The sequence below is a fragment of the Lutjanus erythropterus genome, chromosome 12 (assembly GCF_056507025.1).
Source record: "Lutjanus erythropterus isolate fLutEry1 chromosome 12, fLutEry1.hap2, whole genome shotgun sequence".
Classification (NCBI taxonomy): Eukaryota; Metazoa; Chordata; class Actinopteri; order Lutjaniformes; family Lutjanidae; genus Lutjanus; species Lutjanus erythropterus.
Genome location: NC_139328.1, coordinates 23,257,421 through 23,284,867, shown reverse-complemented (window position 1 = coordinate 23,284,867; position 27,447 = coordinate 23,257,421). Strand labels below are relative to the sequence as shown.

Here is a 27,447-nt window from a genome sequence, read left to right as displayed (position 1 = left end):
TGTTTTGAGAAGAAATTAGTTAACATTTCATTGATAGTAGTTAATTACAATTCCCCAGACGTGGCAACACATGCAGTGACACTTATTTTCTAAACTGAATCAAATATAATTTCTGTTAAATGTATCATCAGCTATCTTACTGGAAGTAAGCTAAGAACAGCTAGCATAGCCCTGCTTTAACCAGATTACCTAGAAACTATTACCACATCAATATAAACTGTAGCTACTCCTAGCTTCACTTGTTCTCATAAAACACATATAATATTTAAAATAAATATTAAAGACATAAATATTTTAAAATATTTCATAAAGGTGTCCAATTGTGTCGCATTGCATTTTCACCAATGAAAATACTTTTCAAATAAGTATCTAAATTTTGTTGTTGTATTTTCATTATGGTTATGGTGATCTTCATTTGACAGTGAAGGTGTGCTGTTTTGACATTTTCCCAGTGGGGAAAAAATGTGGTTTCAGAATTTATTGTGTTTGAGATGGAGCCTTCAATTATTCTTTTTTTTTTTTTTTTTTTTTTTTTGTTTGTTTGTTTGTTTGTTTTGCTAGTTTGTTTGTTTTTTTATCTGTATATTGTGGTTTATAGAAATGTATTAAGTTGTGAGCTAAGGCATTGGGATGATTCAGTAAATTCTTCCAGAATGCAAATCCTCAGGAAATGTCCCATTTAACAATAACCTTATATATTATTAATTTATCTGTAAGATTTATGTTTTTGTTTGCTGCAACTGGACAGGGGAGCGACAATAGACATTTTTTTCTGCCTCACCCATATTTGTTGATGTGTAATATGATTTATAAGTCCAACAACCTCACAGCCAACAAACGTCTTCACCTCATTTCGACCTTCTCAACAACCCTTCAAAGCAATAGCAACATCCGGTTAACGTCACTTCCGATCATTGCTTGTCAAACATGGCGCTGCTTCTAAGGTCAGTACATCTGTGCTACATGTTTTTGGGGCTATGGGAACGCATTTTGTGTCTGCTTTCAGGGTTGTCATGTCAAATAGACTTTTAAACAGCACAACAACGTTAGACCTGAGGACAGTCCGACGGAGTGTAACCTTTCCTTTTATTATCCTTATCTAACCGAAATATGGTGCGACCCAGAGCTAGCTGACGCTAGCTAGCCGCTAATGCTAGTTGTTTGTCGGGTGTATGAAAGCCACCAGAGTGAACTTTGCCTCCGGGTATCATTAATGACAGGCTCAAAAGGTTTTATTTTCTGTAAGTAGCCTTTCCATGGTATGACACATAACATAATTATCCAGTGTTATGATAGACATCGTAATGGGAATGTTGAGTCTTTCTGGTTTAGCTTGAAGCTAACTGACAGTGGACTTAGCTGTCACGCCAGTGCCTTTATCAACAGTGAATTAGCCAAGTAGAAAGTCAAGTGGGCGAACTTTGTCCATTTCTTTGACCTTAGATGGTTTCTGAAGGTAAACACAGCGCCCTTCAGGCTAAACAAACCAATGTTTAACACTGTTCCTACAAATTAGTTTATTCCTTCTTTAAATTAAACTAACGTTAAACAGGCACTGGCAGCTGTACCTTCCCGATCTGTTTACCTTATTGTCCATCAGATTGATTTGGGTTTGCCTGTATTACTCGAAACTGGGGGTAGCATTGTTGTTGTTGTTGTTGTTGTTGTTGTTGATTTTTTGCATTGTTGATTAATCTGTCGCTTATTTTCTCGGTTGACTGATTACTTGTTTGGTCTATGACTGGTCGGTGTGTTAGAAAAAGTGTCGAACCGTGTTTCCCAATGCCCAAGACGACGTCCTCAAATGTTTTGTTTTACTCACAACCCATAGATACTAAGTTTACTGTCTTAGCAGAGTTAAGAAATCAAACGATATTCATATTTAAGAAGGTGAGTTGAAAAATTACTAAAACTGAGTAATTGATTATCAATATAATCAGTCATTGATGTAATGGTCGACAGGTAATTGATTAATTGTTGCAGGTCTAATTGTTGTGATCTCTGTTTGAGTTAGAACGACTTGATTTTTTAAACAAATCAACAGATATATAATTATTGATATGTATATCCATAGGTATATCTGTTTAGCGTAGCACAAGAATAGTAAATTGAATGGGTGTTTTAGAAATTGTGCTGTCAGAAATATGACTTACAAATTACATTGCAGCATCATGTAGACAGCATCATTTATATCATTATTCACTACATAACTATGTAATCATCCAGAAAACTCTGTTTGTAAGTCTTTGATTAAAAGCCATGAGCTAATAAAGGATCTTTAAGCTCACAATGCAGAGTTTTGGGACAATCTTGAAAACGATCTATTTGTAAACTTGATGTGAACAAAATACAATATGCTTTCTTTGATATGACTGCAGACACAAAAATGAATTCTAACACTTCTTTTTTTTTCTCTCTCTCTCTTTAGGACGGTGGTCCGTCAGGGGGTCTGTATCTCCAGACCACACTATAGTGTCTTCTACAGACAGTAAGTTGTGTATGTGTGCTTGTGTAAAAGAGACCGAGGGCGGGTGTTACAATTCATAGTAATGATGTAAATACAAGAAAAAATTGTAAATGATGTATTGTAAATCATCATACTGTGAACTTCTGCTTTATGAATGACGTTTTTCTCTCCACTGCAGTGCTGCTCCAATGGGAACCACAGCTAAGGAGGAGATGAACAAGTTTTGGTCCAAAAATGCCAGACTAAACAGACCCATGTCTCCTCATCTCACCATTTACAAGTATGTAGTGTACTGTAAGTCACATGCAGGGCAGTGTGCAGTCTGTGACTTGTTCAGAAAATATCATCAAGTGGATGACTCACTTGTTTAAGTGGAATCATATGCTCCGCTTATGGTCTGTAATTTCAGCTCAATATGCAGAACGTTATCCAAGTTAATAATAATATTATTGTTTAAGTCAATTTTTAGATCATGCAGTGTTGTGTTCTTTTTAATACTGATAAAACAGCAGGATAAGCCACCATTGCACAAATTTGCTAAATGAAGTTAGGGCTTTGTTTGATCGTCAGGAAGTTATTATAATTCTGAAACCTGCAGTAAAGAAAATATTTTTATTCAATTTGTGCCTTGTGTTTTTCTCTTTGCTCAGTTATTTTCACGTATGATTTCAGTCTCATCTGTGATCACTCTTATTGCTAATTTGTATCAGGGCATTTGTATTGACACATGCACTCCTAAGAAGAGATGCACTGATACCAATGTAAGTACTTACATTGCTGGTATTGGTATTGGTGCATCCCTACAACTAACTTAATTAATCGGGTGATCTACTGATTCTAATTATAGCCTGACCAATTTATTGATTGGCTGATATTATCCATTCATTATTGGCCTATCACAGCTATATTGGTATTGTTATATATGATGTTCGATATCTGCCAATATGAAAACTTCTTTTGAACGGCATAAAATGCAAATGTTTTTAATTTGTTAGCTATATAGGTAGCATTTTATGCATTTTATGCATATTTGATCCTGCCTTTTTTTTTTTTTTTTTGCCCAGTTTTTGTTTTTATTTATAATTTATTAAATATACCAATGAGAGTTTGCTGTTTCAGTGACCTGAACACTGAAACAATAAACAATAAAGTTTATTGTTAAACTGTAAAATATCCTGCTACTTTTACATATCTGTTATTACTTTATTAAGTATTTGATAAGCACATTTTAGATATCCTTCCAAAAAATATGTGTTTATGCATACACTCTCAATCCTGTATATTATATTCTGTATAAAGAACATTGGCCAAAATATTGATAGATTGATAGATTAGATAGATACATTTCTAACAGCAGGCATATTAAACTGTAAGTGTCAACTGTCTTTTATCTTGCATTTGAAATTTTAAAAGTACCACGCTATGGCATCCTCTGTTATAATTAATTGGTTATATGTTTTGTGTGTGTGTGTTTCAGATGGTCCGTCCCCATGATGATGTCCATCACACACAGAGGAACTGGAGTGGGGCTCAGTGGAGGTAACACATCTGTTTTTCCTTCAGCTCATTTTATTATTATTATATAAAATGCTTGTTCCACTGCTGCTGTCAGCTTCTGATTGACCCTGAAAATCTCTTCAGGGCATTCTAGTCCACTGCTATTGATTTCTGCTAAGAGCACTTACTGGCATTATAAAACAGACGTTGTTCAATACTATTCAACACTTTGCATGTGAAAATCCAGTCTAACACTGGACTGCTAACAGCTTTTAATCATTTGCTTCATGTGAAGGTTCAGTCTGTGTTACTGTCACGTTGTGCATCATCAGTACTGTTGACCTTGATGTACCATGCTGTAAAAGCTACCTCCAGTTGTGCTTATATGTTAATGGGTTCATTACAGGTCAACACCCTCAACTACCGGTTTAAAAACTCTCACTGTGCCCCATCTTTCTATAAAAACATCACTGGTGCCTAATCAGTGACCAAAGTATTTCTTTTTCTCTTGCAATGGGCTGGTAGACTAAAGCTATTACATGCTGAGAGCTTTGTTGATTTATTGTAAGGTTCAGATATCCTGCAGCTAGTTTCAATGCTACTTTGCATGTGGAATTAAAACTCAAATGTTTTTAAAGGGTTTTCTGTTCGCGTATGAAATGGATGCTTATTTTTGTTTGAGTTTGTGCAAGACTGCCTATTGAGTTGACATCGATTCACACCTGTGTTTCCAGAAGGAAATAATGTTAAACACACTACAAGGCATTTTTCAGTTGGTTATGAAGGAGTCTTGATTTAATACTGCTGTTTCTGTATGACCTACACAATTATAATTTCTATATAGTTTATTCTTGATGGCTGCCACCCGGTCAGATTCTCCTTGAAATCAGATCACATATCAACTAGAAGAGCCCATGTTTACTTTTTCAGTTAAAAAGAAACAGGAGAAGATTTTTCTTTAAATAATTTTTTTTTAGATTTTTAGATTTTCAATTTAATTTTTGATGTTATATTTTGTGGTTATGGCAGTGGCTACCGCTTTGTCCACAGGGGCATCCAGAATCAACGCAACATGAAAGTTCCTTATAGTAGCTGTTCTTCTACCATTAGGCCTTTTAATCACCCAGGCAGCACAGAAAGAGGAGTTCAGACACTGATACTCAGTGCATTGCAATGTAACAGGCAGCAAATGAGGAGCTGTTAGATACAGAGCCATTGTTTGACCTTCATTTTATTTAGTCATCAGGGAAAAAAGTCCTTACATAACTGAGATATTCAGGTTTTTAAAAATGACTGGTCAGTGGAGATTTGGTGACTCATTTAGACTGATCCAGCCAAGACAAATAATAGTAGCATATTGGTCTTGGACATGTGTTAATTTCTCACTTACTGCTTTCTCTCAAAGAGGCACGGATGCACAACTCTTTTCTCCCCCAATACCCATCCACATACACACCCTGTCCAGTCTCTGGTCTCATTACTGTTGTCTGTGTCTAGCCATCTCAGCCTTTGCGATGGCAGCGCTGGTATTGCCAGGAAATTACCCCTACTACCTGGACTTGATCCACTCGCTGTCTGTCGGGCCCTATCTCATTGGGTTGGCCAAGTTCGGCATCGCCTTCCCCGTTTCGTACCACACCTATAATGGCATCCGCCACTTGGTAAGAAGTTCTCATTTGATGTATATACTTAGCAAATGTTTGTCTTTTCCCTCCCATATTTAAGTATATTTGATAATCTTTGGTAGTTCATCACCAATATCATGTTTGGTTTATTTTTTGGACTACGGATGTCACAATACCAGAAATTTAGTAGTCGATACCAATATAAATTAAATTTCACAGTTCTTAATACCTAATTCAGTACCACTGTGAAAAAAGAAAAGAAATCAAATAAATTCAGCTATTGTTGCTTTTCTTTGCCGCCTGAAATAAGACTCTTTTGAGCTTCTAGGACAAAAGACAGATGGGGTTATTTACTAAGCCTGATACAAATGACTGCCAGGGGAACATGTCGCCCATGTCTGGAAAGTGATGAAGAGCAAAAGTGATTTCTGCTGCTGAATTTTGAATATAAGTTGAACTCAAGAGTGCAAGCAGTTGTTTAATTTTGACATGGAGACAGACCATTAGTATGGAAATATTTATTAAAAATGCTAACTTTATATTTTGATAACGGATGACACACAACAGTAGGGAGTCAGGATAGTAACCCACTACAATGAGCTATGGTTACATTACATTAGCCTAAACACAGGAACCGTTTAGCCAAGGGGTCGGCAATCTGCGGCTCCAGAGCCTCATGTGGCAATTTTGCCCCTGTCCAGTGGCTTCATGGGGCTTTGACAAAAAATTATATGGAAATGAATTATAAAAAAGTATATGTGTGTGTGTGTCTGTATGTATATGTATATATATGTATATATACATACATACATACATACATATGTATATGTATTTTTTTTTCTTTAATATTTTATTTTTCATTTATCAGTGTTGTTGGCCTGAAGTGATTGTAAATATTTGTAGCCTACACACTAAAAAAAAAACTTAAATATTTCGTCAGCTATAATGTGCATCATAGCCAGTGTAGTCTTAAGTGTCCCTAGGATTGCTGTGGATGCTAAATCCAAGGAAAATAAAGAATTTGACAGTTGTGGCTCCAGACATTTTACTGTTTCTTGTGAATGTATTATTATTCCCTGATGAGCTGCTTTTTCAATGACTTGAGGCAGAGCCATTGCCGCAGCTGCACTTGTTGCCATCTTCAACGTGTTGTTTCCTCTGTGCTTGTAGGCATTGTTCTTTTTTTGGCAACAGCAGACTTAAATGCTTGTAGGCATATATGCTGTCTGTGTCATGTCCGCAAGAATTGCATCCCTTGCATTTATTATCATGTTAAACTCAATATCTTTGGGTTCTGATTCAAAACAGTGCATTTAAAGATGGCAACTTGGACTTCAGAAAAACTGGGATGTACATTTTTTTTTTTTTTACCATTTTCTGACATTTTAGATTAAACATGACGGTTAACTTAGGTCTTAAATGTTATTTAATAACCACTAATAAAACAGTTTGTACAGGGGCAAGGAAAAAAATTGACTTTGTCTAAGTAGATTTCTAACCCAACAATGAAAACAAAACTTTAACGTTGAACCCTGCCAAGGTATTGGTTCTCGTGGCATCCCTAGTCTGGACTCCCATGGACAGATCTATATGCGTTTTTCATTTTTTTTTTTTTTCATGTTTGCTCATTTCACTTATTTCCTAGAACATATATTATATTTGCCAAGCTTTATAAGCTGATGGTGTCAGATTGTTCCTATGCTAAATTTTCTTCTCTCTCTTTTCTCTTTATTTGCTCATTATTATTTAAATCAGTGGTGGGACATTGGCAAGGGCTTCAAAATCCCAGAGGTCTACCGCACCGGCTACACAGTCATTGCTCTGTCCATCATCACCTCCATAGTGGTGGCTTTTCTCTGAGCACAGGACGAGAAGAGATGAGCAGAAACAAAAGCAGAGGAGAGAGTTGAGGGGAATGTGGACTGGATTCACTGTGGAAGTTTTGTGTATATGTTCTGTTCTGGCCTGCTGCAGGCCCCATTTCATCAAAGTATTAAATAAAGAATTATATTATGCTGTATGCAGACAAGGTGTTGTGATGTTTTGTCCGTTGGAATTTAATTATACCCTGGAAAGCTTTGGGGGTCATCAAATGCAGCAAGAGTGCAAAGTGCATGCAAATGTGACCCAGTTTATTTCACACTCGTTCTCGGTGTGAACAACAACCGAAGGCCAAAATTAGACGTGTCCTACATGTTCTATCCTGATGTAATTTGTCTAATTGTGCAGTGACGTCAAATATATTAATCATTTTTCTTTGCCCTAAGTGCTCCGTCATTGCCAGCCCCGACCTGCGTGCCTGCCAGTTATCTTTGTCCACAGGTATGTGTGTTTGTGTCTGCAACACGGCTGTTTACTGTAGGCTGTCATTCATATTTTACCTTCTCCTGGCCGCAGCTGCTCAGATACATTTTTAACATCAGGAAAGAGAAGGGCTGAAATGCGGAGAGGCAGCCCAGCGGTGGAAGCTGTGTATGTGAACAGGCTCCTCACTGGCAGCCCGCCTCAGGCCTTACCTCCCACTGAGCCACACAGGAGCTACACACTGCACCTGAACAGCTTTTGTCCTGCAGTGTGAATAAAAGCAAGCCGTGATGTAATGTCAGATCCAACTCCATTTATGTAGCGTACAGTAACAAGTGCACAGGGGGAGAAAAACAACAGTAAATGTTCTGGGGAGGAGGCTGCACCCATACTGTTTTGGAACGAGCTGGTTTGAAAATGTGTCTGTTTAAATCAACTGAACATGCATCAAGAGAAAGAATGTGGCCACCTCTAACAAAAATTGGTTTATCAATTTGTTACCGGTGGCTCAAAGGGAAAATGCTTGTCAACTCACATTTCTTTTTATAGCTGTTGATGAAATTTATTTGTGGGTCATGTGATCAACATTTTTTATATAAAGGGCACAGCAAACTGTCTCTACAATAACTGTCAGTGCTTATAAAAGTGAAGAGCTAATTTGATGCTCTTGATAGTTTTATATTCTCCCCAGAGCCGCATCAGCCCAGTTACTAGACAAACACCTCTTAATATAGGTATGTACCATAATGTTGGCACCTATATTGGATAATAAAGGCTTTAAAGCTAGAATATATAACATTTCTGCATTAAAAATGTCCAAAAAAACATGATACCTATGATAACATACTAACATTGTCCTAAATGTTTACATACATGGTCATTAATAAAACTTAATACAATTTAATACAATAGTTGTGTCACATAAATTTTGATCAGAAATTGTGCTTGTTTAACAATGAAGAAAACAACTCCCATAATCCCACACTACTTCACAATGTCTAACTACAGCTTGACATGACATGGGTACGTTTGCAGTGTTGAGGGTTTTGTTTTTTTTGTCCTAAACTGATATCAAGAGTCTGTGTTTGCAATAATTGCTCAGTGTTGGTCATGCAGAGACGAGCCAAATCACAATTTTTCAACACTGAAAATTTAATTGTCGATCTTAAGAGCTATTGTCCCTATCATTAGGAATATTTGAAGAACAAAGGGTGATAGGCAGCAGCGAAAGCCTGTCAGCAGTAGTTTTCTTATTTTGCACTGCGAATGTGTGCAAGAGCATTCAGGGTTCCTGTGGGTGTTGGAAATCCTTGGAAACGCTTCATATGATGTTTTCAAGGTTTAAAAAGAGCTTGGATTTTGGATAAAGTGTTTGAAAGTGTAATTGCATTACTTTCATAAAAGATTGCTCTCTGACTGAATAGTTACTTTTTGGATACAGAAATAGAATTCGCCAGAGAACCTAATTGTTTACGCCTTTCACACAAAATAAAGACCACTCCGCTTGAGCCTTGCTTGACACTCTGCACATATGGTTACATTTGGTGTGATCTGTCAGTCTTTGTTGATGTGTTCCCTCAGATGGAACAGTGGCAGTGAATGGGATGATGGGGGATTGCTGTTCTAATGAGTGTTGGCTTGAAAATGATTTTTTTGTTGCATGAAAAGGATTTTATTGAAATTTAATTTATTTGTCTAGTCATTGTTTGAGTGATGCCAAGGATGTAGGATGCCAAGTGTACTTACAGACAAGTGACGCATTTTGAAAACAACTTAAACATAATATTAGTTCTTTATAACACAATAACATCTGATTTAATATGATGAAGAAATGAAATAGGGCCTAATACTTTTGAGTGTATGTGTGTATGTGTGTGTGTGTGTGTTTATGTATAATATGTCTTTTACCAAAGCTGTAAGATGCTGTAAAAGCTTGAAAATGCACATTGAAAGGTGCTTGAATTTGCCTTTGGAAAAGGTGTAGGAACCCTGTATTTGATGTCAGCATCTACCAATGGGCCATCACGATAAGAGTAGTCATAATAACATGTTACAAGGACAGACAAAATACATATTTTTCCCCCTGGTCTGTAGTGCTGTTTATCCATCTAGATTGTTTTGGTGTGTTTCTTTCTAGTACAACATAATTTTGGTAGACTCTACTGCAGAAAGTAGTTTTGTACATGAGACTGCTCACAACCAGGTCTTATCTTGAGTAACCGGGCCATGGTTTCTGCAAAGAGACAGTGGTGTTGAATATTTCAAATGTATTTTTTTTCTGTGTTATTCCATTATATTTGAGTGAAGACAGACATATCTACAGCAGATATCTCCAAAATTTTGCACTTCGCACCAAAACAATCTAGATGGATTAATGGCAGTGCAGGTACGAGGGAAACTGTGTATTTATGATTTTTGGGGTGAACTGTCCCTTTAATTCTACTATAGATGACGCTTTATGTTCATTGCAAAAAGGTGGAAAAATGAGGTGAATACATCGCAGTCAGACACAATGAAATGGAAAATATCGGCATACTGCATGTCGGCAAAAATCCAATATTTTGCATCCCTAATATTTAACAGCTGCCATCTCAAATTAGGCACAATGAAAAAACACTTAAAATGGCTCTCTCTCTCTTTTTTTTTTTTTTTTTTTAACTTTTTTTGCTGATTGCAGTGAATTTGACATGTAGATAATTTCCCATGTTGAATCTAATCCATGATACAGGCACATTTCCATCTGTGCTACAGATCCATTGGACTGCAGTTTTTGATTGTGATTGACAGGAAAATTGCTCAGACTCAGCAGGGTTTTAGAGAATTTGCTCACAGTCCTCTCGCACCAAACCCAGTAGAAATATTTCTTATTTTTAGAGGAGACAAACAAAGGACAGTTTTAGTGAATCACCATTTTCAGAGTCAAAATAAACTGAGGTAATAAAAACATGGGCTGTTCACTGGAGCTTTCCTTGCCAGGAGTGAGCACTTTGCCTCATAGTTACTGATGCATACACAATGTAGGATGTTCCAGCTTTTGGTTTTGCTCTGATAATATCACCATTATGATGTTTTGACAAGATAACCTGAGTGAAAACAGCGGGGGAAGGAGAGCAGGGGCTCTCCCCGTCTCTCTGAGGCATTAAGAGGACTTAATGATTACGCGGCGGCAGCACCCCCTACCGGGCGGCAGATTATTATCCACAGGGCTGCGGTCCTGATGCTGAGGGATGGTGAGGATGCTGCACAGGGCTGGGAGGGGGAGTATAAACCCGCTTTTGATCGAAAAAAATGTGTCACAGTCTCTGTGGCGCAATGGAATAGCGCGCTGGACTTCTAATCCAGAGGCTCCGGGTTCGAGTCCCGGCAGAGATGTAGATGATATGACGTGGCTTTTTGGATGAGAGGAGATAGAGTGATGAAGAAACGGCAGAGATGCTGTTTTATTGCTCCTGCAACAAAGATGCAGCTGACAAGGATGCTTTGTCTGCATCTATGAGGGATGAATGGGCGAATGCAGGATACAGAGATGCAGAGATGCAGTTCTCACTTATTTGTATTTATATTTTTTACTCAAAATGCATCTTTCTGATTTTTTTGTGTTTTTTTTTATTGCTCTTTTGAATCGGGAGATTTTTGTGTGAGAGGAGATAGAGAAAAATCAGAGCTGCTTAACTGCTGATGCAGCTGAGTGTGATCTGTCTACAGATAGATAGATAGATAGATAGATAGATAGATAGATAGATAGTTCTCAGATTCTCACTTATTTATTTTAAACTGAACTACATTTTTCATCATTTTTCATTTTATTTTGCAAATTTCTTCTGTGTATGTACATTTTATATTGTGTATATACATATATATATATATATATATATATATATATATATATATATTTCCTGAGATGTGTTTATTTTATAGAGGCTTAATACACAGTTTATCTGGACCAAATTTTTATCGAAATTGCACATGGAGCCGTTTCAGCGCTCAAAGGTCATCGCTTTAATATGCAGATTTCAAACGGGCAAAGAGCCTGACACCACAGCTCCGGTGCAGCAGCACAGCACGGCCTTCGTTACCAGCCTATTACCGTCCAGCCTACGTGCTCATTGCACGGGTTCCGGTCTTATACACGGCCACCACCACGCAGGCACCGCAGGATCAAACACAGTGCCGCCGCGTGCAGCCTCGGCGTGTGTGAGCGACAGTGGACGCGCGCGCGCGCACGCCTGTTCGCGCGTGAGTTTCAGCACCTGGGGCTGTCCACTCATTTAAGGCCGAGCAAAAGCTTTTCTAATGCAGCGCCAACAACAAAACATTTAAAGCCTTTTCCGTCCTCATAACAAGTGTTTAATGATGCCAGATGCTGCTTTTCTACTCTCCCATTTGGTTTAGAGACAGGCAGAGATAAAGACTCCGGTTTACTTTGAACATAAATGACTCAGAGTGCCAGAAAATGGTGTCTCAAGATTTGTGTATGCAGGTTTTGTATTGAATTATAGACTATAATGTGTCCATGCTAAAGGACTGCAATAGTCATTATGTATTTTTAATTTGGTGAAATCAGTGTTGGGGGACCTTTCTGGAATTCTTTCAAGGACCCCTGAAGGTGGACTTAAGTTTTTGCTTTAGAAAAACCTACAATCATGGAAGCCCAGAGCAGCACTATTTATGTTTTCAGTGTGGAGAGCAGCTGCTTGCTTGAAGATCTCCCAAAAAACTCCCTGGCTCTTTCTCCAACCGCCCCTCCCCGGCTCCCCATGGCTTTTATTATTTTGTATTGCCTTCAATCCCACCTCTCTTGTGTCAGTTTGTCGCCACCACTACTGATTGGGCTGTCGTACGGCTGCCGCCATCCATGTTTAACCCCATCATGCCTCCCCACACACAGACCTAATCCGCCAGTAAAACTAATCCTTAATCCTCTCTGGCAAGTTGAACAACCCCCCCATCCACCCCCCACCCAGCCCCTCCCTCCTGCATCCCGTGGATCCTGGTTCCCAAACATGCCTGATGCATGCAATGCCAGAACTATATAGGATATGATAAAGTTTACGAGCATAGCTATGCAACACCTGGTCATCCCCAGGGATATACACATTATGATGTCTAGACATTATGAGAGTGTTATACAAATTCAGAGGTGATAAGAGAGGATGTCACTGGTAAATAAAGGCATACTATGCAGCATTTTCCTAAAGAAATGTATATGTATAAACACAATCACTCTAAATCATCTCTTATGACCCACTAGAAGTGTGAGATGTTGGCTGTATCTGCAGAGACCCAACCTTCTGACGGTATGTTCCTATTTTCTCATTATTTTTGCTGTTTTTTGGAAGTTTCTAGGTGCCAGTGCACAGGTTTTGAGGTCGGGAGCATGGATGTACTAACTAGATACCAGATGCAAAGATGGTGCCCAGGGTTCAATATTTACCATGGCCTGATGAACTGTAGCTACGAAAAGTTAGTCTGTGGCCACCAAATATTTAATGTAGGTTCCCCCGAGTGGCCACCAAGTTTTATCTTCAATTGTGAGCTTTCATCAACACAGTGTTACAGTTTCTAGAAATATTCTGATTCCTTTGCACCTTTTTATTTCTACAGTCTACGAAAACAGCAAACAATACTTGTCACCTGCTAGCTACCAAAATGTCAGAGCTACTGAAGTATGGTTTCACTAACCCAACTCAAACCTTACAGAGGAACCAGATATACAAAAGATGGACTATAAAAAAAAGAGAAATGACAACATAAATTTAGGAGTGAATGGAAGCAGGAATTTAGATGGCTAGAATTTGACACTTACAAGCAACTTCCTCAACTAACTAAGAAAAACAAGATTCAGGAAACACATCACAATTAATGGGAAAAGTGGACAACACAAGTGTCACAGTTAACAGAGGCCGTGTTAAGTTGCACTACATAGCCTTTTCTGTATTATTTTTACATAAGTTTACATTTGGGCCATCAAAATATTAGCATATGAAAAAAAAATATCTAGCTTTTGGTTTTACCTCCGCTGTTTGTGGCCCACTGAATATGTGCAGTAGTGTTTCTCCCACTGGCCTTGTGCAGGGAAAATCTTTTTTGCACCACAGGTGAATCTTTTGCTATAATCCCACAAGTGGCCACTGGGAAATATTGGAGGAAAGGCTGTAATGCCATATTTACCTCTATCTACAGTTGGATCCAGTGACGTAGTCTATGTGATAGGCAGGTATATGCAGTGTACCCACTAAGAAAACTCCAGGATTTCTGTATGCTCACTTAAAAATGTCAACGATAAGTAATAATATATTTTTTGACAGAATTTTCTCTCCAGCAATAACATCACAGTATACCTACTACAATAAACTAGACTACTGGTCATCATAAAAACATAGTGACCAACGGTTACATTGCAGTCTCTGTCTCTCTTCTGCTCTGTCTGTCAAAGTGCAAAGCGATACACACACTGGCAGTGCAGACTGAGGATCTCTTCAATTGTACTCACACAAAATCCAATGTTGTGTGAAGGCAAGGGCCTGTTTATTTGTGCTTCGGAAGGTAACTGCTGTGAATCATTCCAAAAATAACATTTTATTTCTCTGATTCACTGCTTTGTTCTCACTAATGACGCTTCTTCATTTGATTCACACTCTATAGTTGCATTTGCACTGCAGGAACTTGTCCCATGACTAGGAACCTTTGGGGCAAGTCAATGTCTTTCCACATCAGGGACCGAGGTCTAAATTAAGTTCTGGGGACATTATTTTACCCCCCAAAAAGTACCTGCCTGGGGGTTAGTGCTTTCCAAAAATACATCAACCTTGGTGGTGGGTCTTACAATGCTCAACACGTATGATTGGTCAAATACTTCCAGCAATTTACTTCAGCCACCATTTTTAAAAGTCTGCAGCCACAAACCAGTTAGTTTTTTGTTCATGGTGCTTTGGCATGTCAGCATGGACTTCCAGAGGAAAGCATGCAACACATAGACAGACCTTATTAAGCATTTATTTTGAGGACTAAATCCAGTGGGATTTGGAAATGGCAATGCTGTTGCTGTGTTGCACAAATAATGTCCATCGGTTTATATGGGGTCATCATTGTTCTATGCCATTGTTATTATAGAGTTGTACGTAAAAACAGCCATCACTTTTTCACACCTTCTCTTTAAACTGCAGTGGAAATGCAACAACAAGCTAAAGGAAACTTTCAGTTACATAAAAAGTAGACTAAAAGTTGTCGGTACTTTGGATGAAAACACTACTTATATCTCTTGTCCTTCATCTTATTCAAAGAGCCGGGGAGGAGGAGCCTGCTTTGAGTGATCTGTTTACAAACAATGCTGCATATTCCACCTTTAAAGCTAATACAAGGAACTTTCATATTTTGTTGACTTTGGAGGCCCCTATGGACAAAATCAGTATTGTTGTCACCATAATAACCAAAACATATGTCAAAAATAAAATTATCTAAATAAAAAGTTCCTCCTGCCTCTTTTTAACTAATGAACTATGCACTGTAGCCTAGCCTGTGAAAATGTAAACAAAGGCTTGTTTCGTCCGATTACACGGCTAACCCTATACAGATGTAGCTAGTCTTCTCTTGTTATTTTACATAGGTCATATAGAGGCATAAGTAATAAACTGAGACTGTTTTATAACCAGTTAAAAACTCCCTGGAGGAGCTTTAAAGGAATAGGCTAGCAGCACTGTTGTAGGGATATGTGACAGATACAGACAAAGAAAAAGTCCCACAACTCCACAAGGCCAAGGAGTCAGAATATCATTACCATATTGCAAATTATTAGGCCTGTGAAAAAACAGTAGTTCCTGGAACTAAAAGTTGTGGGTGCTTTGGGTGCAAGCAGCCCATGTCTCTTACATCCCCCCTTGTCCACTGAGCCCAGGAAGAGGGACCATCTTTGAGTGGTGTGTTTGCAAACAGTGCTGCAGATTCCACCGTTAAATGAACAGGCTTGCAGCAGTATTATAGGGAAATATGACAGATACAGACACAGAAAAAAGTCCCACAACTCCACAAGGCCAAGGACTCAGAATATCATTACCATATTGCAAATTACCAGGCCTACGGGAAATAGCAGTGAGGCCTATCTGCAAGATAGGGGTAATAGCTCCATAATATCGATGATAAGACACATCATAGACTACTGAGAGCTGTGACAATCAACTGGAGATGACCTCTGCTGCTTCATCTCAGGAGATATGTAGGCCTATACCAGGGATACCAGACCTACTCAATATCAGACCTTGAGATAAAGTGAGCGGAGCTGTCATGGGGAAACCCTACGGTCCTGTGCCAACACATGAGATAATAAAATGCCATAAAGCCCGATAAGGTCATCGCAGACTCTGTGGAGTATTACAGCAACATTATGGCGATTTTTCGGTGTGGTGAGATCACACTTTCTTCTATCTACTCCATCTCCTTCATGTTGCTCTCAGTCAGTAGGCCCCTGCTCTGGCCCTGTTATCCCGATGGTACGGGCCAAATCGTATTAAAATCCCCTCCCTCCCTCCGTCCCCCCCCCCCCCCACCCCCCCCCCTCCCTCCCTCCCTCCATCCCTCCCTTGTCCCCTCCCCTCCCTCTCGTCTTTCAGACAGACTGTTTTTGCTGCAGTGAACGGCAGCCGTGGAGAGAGAGAGAGAGAGCGAGATAGAGACACAAACAGAGTGAAAGAGAGGGAGAGAAGCGGAGGAAAAAGGCAAGAAAAACAAAGAGTCAGGAGAAGGAACGAGGATATAAAAAAAAGTCGATAAAAGCAGATTGAGAGGAGGCTCCGGACGAGCGACTGCTGCGCATCAAAGGAGGGACCTTACTGGGGACCTTATTGGAGACAAAAACCCGACTCCGGAGGCGGAATATAACGGTGTGTGTGTGTGGTTACTGCCGTGCATTGCTTAGCACTTTGTATCATATGTCCAGGGTAGGGATGGAGCCTGTTTAGGGCGGACAGGAGACACCTGTCAGTGGCTGTGACGCTTTTCCGTCTCCAGGAATGTGTGTGTCTGTGTGCGCACTCCCGGTAGGTGGCTGTGTGTGTGAATGTGAGTTTGTGTGTAATCCGTTATGCCTGCCCAGGGAGAGAGCTGTATAATCCCTGCGTGTTTTATAATTTACTCTGGAAATGCGTTTTGTTGCCGGCTCCTCTCCCCTTCTTCCCCTTCTCCGGCTCTGTCGCTTCGCAGGAAAAGCACCACAACTCGGCTGCGTGTGCAGTCAGGTTCCCGGTCTCTAAATCTCATCCCATCAGCGGCAGATATTCGTGCAAGTGCGGGGAAAAGGTGTTAGAAACCAGGTTGTGGTGCTCCCGCGGTCCGTCGCAGCGATGCAGGGCCACCACGACCTGTTATTGTTGTTATTATTATGATCATCACTGTTATTACTCTCCATAAGAGCAGGAGCGTAAGAACTTGTGTTAAATCACGCCCAGAGTGAGTGTCCGCGTTATTTCCCATGGATGCACTTGTTCTAGTTTTGTTTTCATTTCTCGCCATCGCTCAACAGGAAGGGCTGGAGCAACAATAAACACACAGCACAGCCCTCCACACCTACCCCTCCCAACATCCCTATCCCATCCCTATCCCATCCCATCCTATGCACCCCCCACCCTTTATCCCCGCCCTAACCGCCCGCCCGTCCCGCAGGCAACATCCAAGCCTCGGTTCCCCTCCTCTCTGACGAGCAGGGGAGATGGACCGGAGGCTCACCTCGGTGCAGGCAGGCTACTGCTGCTATTTTAAGGACTGTGCGTGAGAGAAAGAGGGAGAGAAGGTGTGTGTGTGTGTGTGTGTGTGTGTGTGTGTGTGTGTGTGTGTGTGTGTGTGTGTGTGTGTGACAAAGAGAGAGCGCGAACGAGTGCCAGAGCGGCTATTATGCACGTCTGTACGTCTTCGGTCTTGTGCAAAGCGCACCGAGTATTCTCAGCGGGCGACAGGTGCATCTCTCCAACGCTGCTTGTGTGTTTTTTTCCCTTTTTTCCCTCCTTTTTTTTTCCACGACCGACTGGGGGAATGTTCCTCTGCGTTATTTCTAATTAGTGGGAGTTAGTTGGAGCTGTCCAAAACACTCCTTCACTCCACATGCGCACAGCTCGTTAAGGCGCATGAATAAATTCACAGCAATCTGAAGCCCCTCCTCTCCTCCTATCCTCATCTCATTACCACCTCTACACCACACCACAGCACCATCACCCTCTGTTTTTTCCTGCTCCATCACCACCATCTACCCCCTCCCCTGTCTCAATCGCCTCGCAGTATGGTATGACACAAGCAGATCGATGAATACCCATGGAGCAACGCGTGAGTAACGGGTGGGCCAAGCGTTTATTCAGCGGCAGCCAAACAATGGCAGGGGACGCAATTAGTGGCAAGCCGGACTGCCCCGCTTGTTTTCTTTATCTGTGCTCTGCTCTCCCTGCAGGTGACACTCCAGAGCTCCCTCTGCCCTCCTGAGGATTCAGTGAGACAGGCGGATCTGTGCGCCCGACCATGGCCTTCCCATCAGCCCCCTCTGCATTATGGAGTGTCAGCTTATTGACAGTCCTGCTCGCTGCTGCGGTTCACAGCAATGTTGCCTATGGTAAGCACCTCTCTTCCTCTTTATCTGTCCGCTTCCTATTCTCTCTATCTCTCTGTCTCTCCCAGGGCCCCTGACCTCCCCGACCCTCTCTTTCTGTCTTCGCCGGTGCCCCTTATCTGTTGACTTGAGGCTCTTTCGTTGTTTCCTGTACTATGACAAGGGAATCAAAGAGCCGTTAATAAGCACATGGGACACTCCCACCTCCCCGGACCCCAGTGGAATTTCTGCCGTTGTTTTTGAGGAATGTGTGTGACTTGCACGTGGGCGCAGGCCTCCACACACACATGAGCGCCACAGGTCTCTTCTGGAGTAGCTCACTTGCTCCATGGCGTCCTCTTCTCATTCCCTTCCTCTCTACACGGCAACTTCAGTCACATGAAAGCAGACGCACACTCATGCACTCACACGACTTTCTTTCTTTCATATTCACCTGCTCAGCATCTCTCTGACTGCCTCACGTCTGCACAGTTTAGATCTGTGTCAGAGGTTCACGCAGCCTGGAGATAACCGGTAATCATCCCGTTCTTTCTCAGGAGTGTGCATGCTTTTCACACACCTGTAGTGCAGACACATTACACTCGTCATGGCTGAAGCTGAATCTGTGATGAGCAGGGCGTGGCTATGAGCGGATGGTAAGTGAGGATTTGATGAGAGAAGCACTTTGTAATGATATCATCCCCGCTGTGTGCAGCGAGTGAACAGGAATACGCTGTCCAATGTGCTTTTCCAATTACATAACAGTCAAGTGACTTGCTGCCACTGGTAATACAACCTTTAGAGGGCAAACTGTGCCGAAAGCAAAAAGGTGCATCATGATTGTCCCTCGGTCCATAGAAAATTGATTGACACAGGTAGAATCCTGTTGGCATTTTCTCATTACAGTTCAGATTTAATTGCGCAGAGTGTTTGGCAAAGAAGCGTAAGACGATATAGCAGGAAAGAAGCCTTCCAATAGACGTTCCCTGATTTGCATTTGCAATATACTGTAGATTCTCAGAGGCCCTTTGCTCTCTCTCGTGCACACCCACACACATTCACAAATCTTAATACAGCTATGAGAGCATGGGGCATGCTCATGCATGGACACATGCACAGTGTACATGTGTATGCACACAGATATGCGAATATATGCACCACATTCACTGTACCTCCACCTCGTTTATTCACATCAGCTGTTTTTGCTTTCTCTTGAATTATGCATACTTGTGTTTCCGCGTGTTTATGTATGAAATGTGGGGAAGTGGAGGGTTGTCAGTGTGAGCTCACAGTGGTCAGTGCAGTAAAAACTGAGAAACAATCCGGCTGTGCCAAGAAGCCCTGATGAGGTCACTGCTAAACAAATGCAAATGTGGGCCCGTCATGGCCCCCGAACGTTGTTGAAGATGAGAAATGCACAAACAATCTCCAGATTGAGGTGCTGATGATGAAATATCAATCTCTCGTCAGAGTGCTGACCCCAACCGTGTTGCTCGTCATTGAAACCCAGGCAGCAGTTCGTTATTTGGGTCCGAAAACGATTTTGGCTCGCATTCAGACGCACGTCACATTTGATTAAGGTGTGCCTAGCGGGAGGCCTGACCATGCATGACCAATTCCTGCTTTGGTTTCACCTAAGCGCTGTTTTACATTATCATGTCAGTCAAGGAGAGTAATTAAACCTGGGACGTCTGACAGTGTTTAGGAGATGAGAAAACACGTCAAAGAGTGCAATTGAGAGGAGAAGGGAAGCAGGGATGGAGTGCTGGCTTAACAGTTTTTGTGTGCATCTTGTAAACCATTAAGTAGAAGTCAAGGTCCTTTTGTCATTCATTTTTTGCTATCAAAGCATAATCAAATACTAATATTAATTACACTCAAACAAAGCTAAGCATTTCTGCGGTGGAATCACTTTTGTCAGGCATTTATCAAATAAGAATGCATAATTTTTTCATCAGTGTAGAACAGGGATTTGTCTTGGTGGCACTGGTGCAAGAAATACTAACAATTTATAGACACTCTCGCTGGGAAACAAGGAACTCTTACAGGACCTCACATACAATAAAGAGGGTCTATGCCACAAATCCAGCAGACAGGAAACTATATACTGTACATGAATCTTGTATTCACTGTTCTATAGTTTCCAGACATTTGAGCAATGTGACAAACAGTGGTGTTTCAGCTTCAGAGGAAATGTGTGTAAACTGCAGAGCACTGGTCCATCGCTCACATCTGCTCCGATCTGTCTGATTGGTGTTGTTGTGACACAGCAGCAGAGCTGTTAAGTAGAAGATGGAGCAGGGCGGGGCAGGCTGTCAGATAATACTGTTATAATGGAGATCTCCATGCTAAGAGGCCCCTGGAATAGAAGGGGCTACTTAGCATAAATAATTCAATGTTATGTATCAGACAGGAAACGATCAGCTCAGCAAATCAATCCATGAGCAGATGAGGCTTCAGAGAGCAGGACTGCTCATCAGAGTCCGCGGTGATTCAAAATCATGCAGACTGTTTGTCTCTATTCATGATCCAATCAAAGAAAGAGAGAAAAAGGCTTCTCACGTGAGTTATGTGCTTTGTTATTATACAGCAACCATAAGGCTGCATGTCACAGCCGTTTAAATCCCTGACCAGCCCTGGATTCCCATCTCTCCTGCTTCCATTGCCCCATCTTCATTTGATATATGTCAAAGTCGGGGAAAGGACAGCACTAACTCTGTTTTTTCCTGGATTTATCTGTGACCAGGCAGTGAACGAATCGGGGAGACACTAATTGCGCGCCATTTGACATATCCATTTCCACAGCTGGATGTGCAGCCATGCGCTGCGGATGGAAAGTGCCTCTCAGAAGGGCACAGATTAGGCATGCAATTGGCCGGCTGTGCCCTGGTTCTGTACTGTTGACCCAGTTACCTCAGGGCTGCTGTCAAGTGTGGAGGGTCCATCCGCTGGAGCACTCAGACAGGCATGTAGAGCAGCGCACCGCGGCCTCCCATCAGCCACCTGGCCCTCGACTCCACAGCAGCCTGATCTCAGACCCCAGGAGGATGTTTGCATTCGTGACGAGAAACATGCCTAATAGTTTATTTACCTCGACGAGTTCTGCTGGTCGGAACAAGTGAATGAAGCCCTAATGCTTCCAGCTGAGACCAATAATGAATAAAGATTAAAGGACAGCAGCAGTGTGGACCAATCGTTAGTGTGGTAAGATTTACAGGCGGGAGGGCTCTGCATGTGTGTGTCTCTGCCAGTGGTTCACTTTATCCTGCCACAAAATGGGCTCCTTCCCCCCCGGACCAGCTCTTTCTCGCTGGCTCGATGCCTACTTCCTGTGTGTGCTGCTGTTGTTTACTGTTGACTTCCTGTGTGCCAAGATGGGGGAACATTTGGCTAATACACAGTACGGCTAGTACACAATAGCAGTAGGCGGTTTGGATGTGAGGCCTCTGCCTGTTAACAAGGCTGACTGATAAGCAGTGACTCATTAACAAGCCGAGGTACACAGAGCCTGGGGGAATTACCGCCTAGCCACTGTGACATTAATAAGAGGCCTAAGCTATTTTTCCATTTGGCTCCGCTGGCATCGGGCTAAACCAGTGGTTTCCAATCTCGACCCTGGCTATTTACTGGCTCCAGTGCTTTTCCATTTGTTTCAGCCACTGGTTACCTGGTCTGATTGGATTGGGCCAGATCAGTATTGTCAATGCAGGCTGCAGTTAATGACATCTGCTGCCTGAATGAAAAACCAGACACCCCTCATTAGTTTTCTGCGGATTCTTTCAGAAACATCTGGGGAGGAGCCCAATTAATTCTTCTCTTGCTGATCATGCCAATTAATTAGCAATATTTTTATTTTTTCTGATGAAAAAACTCAACATATTCCAACTCATATCCTAGATGTCAATCACTGAGAGCGACGGTGATTCTGACACTGTATAGATCTAATTAGGCATCGAAAATGCACTCAGTACAATATGCAGAAGAGCTGCAAGCAACTGCGTCCTATCAGGATTTTAAATCCAAAGCCATATTACTCCCATTGTCTTGTATGTTTATTTTTCTCTGATCCTTTAAGTGTTTTGTCGTCCAGATCAGTTTTGTGATTATAAATTGGATCGTGATTGGCTGGCATTAGTTTGCAACAGATTCACATCTGGCAGAAAACCAATTATTTCTCCTGTTCATCATGCCGATTAATTAAGGAGCTGTGGCTGATTGATTAAACTCCCAACAAAGCTCCAACCATGAGCACTAGAGCCCTGGGGATGATTTGCATCGCACATTATGCACATTGCTGTGTCTTCATGTTATCTTCATATAGCTCCTCAGACATGCTGAAACGTTACACACGCGTCAGGGACAGGAAGAGACACTCACAGCTCAACAAGGCACAAGTGTTGATAAGTAATTTGTGTCTAAATTAAGCAGAATTAGAATTCAGTGGCGCACCAGTATCATTGGATCTTAAAGGTATCAGGAGCACCCAAACAAGACTCCATTAGACCTCATCAATCTCAGGCAGATCTCATCCACCCAGACCCTCTCAGGGAATGTGAGATTACATCAGAACAGATCAATCTCGCCTGCTAGCATCATAATAACAGAAAATGCCATTTGGAAATTGAAAGAGAGAAGTGCTCTTGAGATTTTGCAAAGCAGTAACACACTCAGCTTCCTCTCAGGTGCTCTTAAAAGACACATCACTCTGCAGCAACTCAGGGTCGAGAAAATTAGGGGTCCAGCATTTGCAGAGCTGTCAGCTTTAAACCATCACTTCACAAAGACACCGCAGATTAAACAAACCTAACAACAATAACAGCGTCAGCCTTGGAATAAATTAATTCACCTCGTTTCCGACAACAAGAGCCCTTATTATTGCGCTCCGCGCTCAACTGGCTTTCCCTTTGATCAGGTCCCTCACTCTCACCACCCCCCAACCCTTACCCCCCCGTTTCTCCAGTTACCTGCTGGAATTCTCTGATGGAGGTTTTAATTGATTGCTGCGGGGGTGGAAATCACCCATCCTGTCATTGACGCATGGTTGGTCAGACCAAGGGCTTCCTGGAAAGGTGTATCTGTTTGTTGAAGCCCATCAGTGCGCTGTGTGAAACTTCCAGCTATGACGGGGTGCCGGAAGACGTGACTGCGCGGCTGTAAAGCGCAGCATTCGTATTGATTGAGTCTGAGTGCTGAGGGTTCCCCCTGAGCGCAGGCGGTCCTCCAATGAAAGAGCAGAGGTTGCTCTTGTTTATTGCCTCTTTTTGATGATGCCATCACTTCAGCTGGAGGTAGGGAGTATGTCTGGGGGGGTGGTTCTTATCGCTGATACCACAACCATAAAGCCATTTTAATTCACCTGTGTGCTGCCTTGGGAATTCTCCCTGGTCTGGTTTCTGCTGAGGATATCACCGTCTGTTCACTGAGTTTTATCAAACCCCTAACATAGCATTGTCACTCTTGAACCAGAGTTGGTACTTGCAAAATGTATTAATTTATATATTATTTAATTTTTACTTGAAATATCTGTGAACATGCTGTTTTGCTGCAAGTACTCCTGGTCACTTTCCCCCTCGATAATATAGAGGGATAGACACTAATATTTTTAAGCACTGGCCCTATGGGCCACCTAACCCCTAAATTCAATGGCCAACATACTCATTTGGTGGCCCAAATGTAAACGTATGTAAAAACAATGCAGAAAAGACAATTTAACCTAACTTAACACAGCCTTCCCTAACTGTGACAGTTGTGTCACTGTTGTCCTCTTTTCCCATGAATTACTGAATCGATATGTGACAATGTCCACAGTGAAACATTGTGATGGACAATGATATTGTCTCACAATCCTCAGGTGAGCATCCGACATACGAAAGGGTCTTTGCCTCCATACCACCACATGTCCGTAACTGAACTGCGTGCAGCCTGTGAAGCTTGAAACAAAGTTAGTCAGCTAGCTATACTGAAGAAGTTAAGCCAAAGAAACTACAGTGCAAATAAAAATTCTAACAGCAAATAAAAAACTAACAGCAGCACACAGAAAAGAAACACCACTGCCACAGAAACATTATATATAGCTGAGCATCTTGGCTTGACTTCAAATAGATAAGGTTTTTAAATCACAATGTCATTATGGTAGAGGGCTCCATGGCTGATGACTGTCAGCCATTGTGGAACCCTAATTGCAATGCGGTGTATCCTGAAGACTGTTTCTAATGAAAAACGAATTAGGTTTCTCAGCTAGTTGAGGAAACTGGCGGCACACAGCGCAGCACATCACGTTCTTAGATGTTTGATGATTTTCATAAATTGTGGAACTGAAAGTTGTGAAGGAAGTGAAATGTTTGCGGAATTGTAACATTGTGTTGGCAAACGATCTCGGTATTGTTGGGCAATATCTATCAAACTGACACATGATATGATCCACTGTGAATCATTGTGACGGATGATGATATCATTGCTGGGTCTGAAAGGGTCTTTGTCTCAGGTCTTCTTGTCTATAACTTGTGTTCACAAAGAAAATAATAAACCCAACACAGAGATATGCTGCAAAGAACTGCAGCAAAAGCTTGTTTTTATTTTCTCTCCAACATGTCACACATGGAACTTAGGCAATAACTCTATGGCAACCCTGAGATGACACACTACTGCAAATATAGAGGGCTTTTTAATCATGATGTTACAATTGTAGAGGGCTCAGAGGCCAATGACTGTCAGCCATCATGAGGGCATCACCCTTTGGCCCAACCCTCGCTTGCAGTATGAGGATTAAACGTGGTAGCTACAGAGGGCCATCTACATGGAATATTCAGTGCCTACAGGCCATCAGCCAGGGTTAATGTCAAACCGTGACATAAATGAGTGTTTGATAGAAATCATTTGTGATAAACAAACCAGTTTAGCGCGAATTCACTACAGTCTGAAGCAGAATCTGGCACTTGCGCTTTACCAGCTGATCCAATGTCAAAGTGATTCAGCAGCAGACTGACAGAGTCCTCGAAGCTGTGTCCTGTCTTGGCGCACGCAGTGAAGTTTTTGATAGTTTCATATTTGACAGAATGATTAACTGTCAGAGCGATTCAAGTGAGTACAAGTTGCAGCTTCAAATCGAAATAACAAAATTATTCAAAAAGTGTATTATTGCAGTGAAGCAGTTTTGAATATTGCTTCCTATTCATAGCATACTTTTTATTGTTTCAGGTGCATGTTTATCGTGTACTGAAATATTGATTTAGCATTGTAACTGTTGGATGGCATCGTTATCAAAGTTTGTGTATTGTAACACAGCTGCTGCTCAGTGGAGTTCATTTATAGTTCCACAGCACTGCTGCACTCCCTATGCCTCACAATCACACTATACCACACTGCCTGAATGCTCATAGCTCCCATAAACAGTACATCTACTATTAAAATGCAGTTTGTATCATTTAAATGTCCTTTACATTAATTCAGTACCTGGCATTTAGTGTATGTATTTTCATCACCATTTATGGCTGCAGTGTAATTGGATAAAATTTTTCATGCACCCTTTGCAAAGCGGGGAAGCAGTTTGAGAGCTTGTATTGTCAAGAAGACCAAGCGTGACGGGTACTGGATCATTAGACTTGATACTATAGAGGCTGGATTTACTTTTCATTGAAGTAGAAAAGGTCGTCTTTTATGAGACTTTCCTGGAAGGCAACAAAAATGATGACGTGTGGTTTTCTGCTGCAGTTTGAAACTACTGTAAATGCTATAGAAGAGGGAAAGTAGTGAGAGCTGATGGGGATGGAGTGCGATACTGTAGGTGTCTTTGGAGAAGCTGAGTGGATGCTGAACTTTGGAGTGAATTTAAACTTCTGTGAACTCTACTCCACAAGATGTGAATACACACTGTGTAGACTGTATTTTCTCCCGGCTGCTGAGGCTTGATCACCTCTGTAGGTGGTCTGAAGGACCTCATAACTTTCACTTCGTAATGTGCTTTTACTCGCTGTATTATCATGTGTTTTACTGATCCAAGATATCCACACAGACACTGCATTTTAATACAAGGTGTAAATGAGGTCAGACTGCTAAATGTTTAAACAGAACTTGGGGTAAATTGTCTGTTATCTTTCTTGCACTCTATCCATGCACCACATTTTAAATTTTCTTTTAAGGTTGTGTTAGGTTGATTATGTTTCTCCCTCAAATATTATAATAATATGATGTTTATTTAATTATTTAGCCTAAATATATATTTTTCACATAACAGGTCAGCCACCTGGTAAATACTAATGGCAAAAGCAATAATGATTTTGAATGTGTTGGAACAACCACCAAGGCAGGGTGAGAATCGCGTGGCCTCCAGAACATTACTTTACTGTCAAAAAACAGTAAAACATGTTAAAGTTAAAACTCGAAGCTTAAAGTATAATTTTTCTTCATGAAGTCAGCTGTCATTAGGAAAAAGAAGCACACAATGCCTGTTGTATGAGGCTGGAACTAATCGAAACCTGGGTTTAGTCTAATTTTCAGGATAAACAAGACAGGATTCTGGATTTGGGACAAGTGCTTGTAATTCGGCACTGTCCTGAATTTTTTGGGACATCTGTTAAGCTTACGAGGCAGCCACATTTATGTTGATTATATTTCTTCATTGAAGCCACAACCAAGGTAGGTGTACACCTAATGTAATGGATATATTCATTGTTTGAATACTTTGATTGTACCTGGTGAATACAGTGATTGTGACCTCCAGTCGATATCGTTTCCCTTTTATAAGATCTTCTGCTCCCACCTGTTCTTCTCTTCGCGAAGGAAAAGAATATGAACACAAAAATAAGCTTGTTGGCTTTATTCTCTTATCCTTGAGTCTTGAAAGAGGCCTCCATGTGTTCTAGTGACGAATGATGCTGTGAATATATTGCTTTCCTTTAAACATTAAATAAGGTCAGCCAATCAATCAAACAGTCAATCACTTTGATACAAATAGAAGCTTCAATCTCACACTCTTCCCAGTAGACAGGTGC

The 27,447-nt window shown here is 41.2% G+C and overlaps 2 protein-coding genes and 1 non-coding gene across 6 annotated transcripts in view; all 3 read left to right on the top strand.

Annotated features, from left to right (window-relative positions):
* Positions 1-878: 878 nt before the first annotated feature.
* sdhc (succinate dehydrogenase complex, subunit C, integral membrane protein) lies at positions 879-7,609 on the top strand. The gene is made up of 6 exons (XM_084732837.1): positions 879-944; positions 2,429-2,488; positions 2,646-2,747; positions 3,945-4,006; positions 5,462-5,625; positions 7,345-7,609. The coding sequence occupies exons 1-6, from the start codon at positions 928-930 to the stop codon at positions 7,447-7,449; spliced, it is 510 nt and encodes a 169-aa protein (XP_084588963.1). The 5' UTR covers positions 879-927; the 3' UTR covers positions 7,450-7,609.
* Positions 7,610-11,191: 3,582 nt separating this feature from the next.
* trnar-ucu (transfer RNA arginine (anticodon UCU)) lies at positions 11,192-11,265 on the top strand. The gene has a single exon. It is a non-coding gene; the product is annotated as a tRNA-Arg (tRNA).
* Positions 11,266-16,506: 5,241 nt separating this feature from the next.
* The window catches only part of cadm3 (cell adhesion molecule 3), a 128,482-nt gene continuing 117,541 nt past the window's right edge, over positions 16,507-27,447 (top strand). For all 4 annotated transcript variants that reach the window (XM_084731646.1, XM_084731645.1, XM_084731644.1 and 1 more), the window contains exons 1-2: positions 16,507-16,769; positions 18,323-18,481. In XM_084731646.1, the coding sequence (XP_084587772.1) occupies positions 18,391-18,481 (91 nt within the window). In that variant the 5' untranslated portion in view covers positions 16,507-16,769; positions 18,323-18,390. The remainder of the gene's footprint in view (positions 16,770-18,322; positions 18,482-27,447) is intronic.

Excerpts from the sequence above, each read along its gene's own strand:
- sdhc (XM_084732837.1), top strand. Across the intron at positions 2,489-2,645 it reads TATAGTGTCTTCTACAGACA|TGCTGCTCCAATGGGAACCA; the intron begins GTAAGTTGTGTA and ends TCTCCACTGCAG. Across the intron at positions 5,626-7,344 it reads ATAATGGCATCCGCCACTTG|TGGTGGGACATTGGCAAGGG; the intron begins GTAAGAAGTTCT and ends TATTTAAATCAG.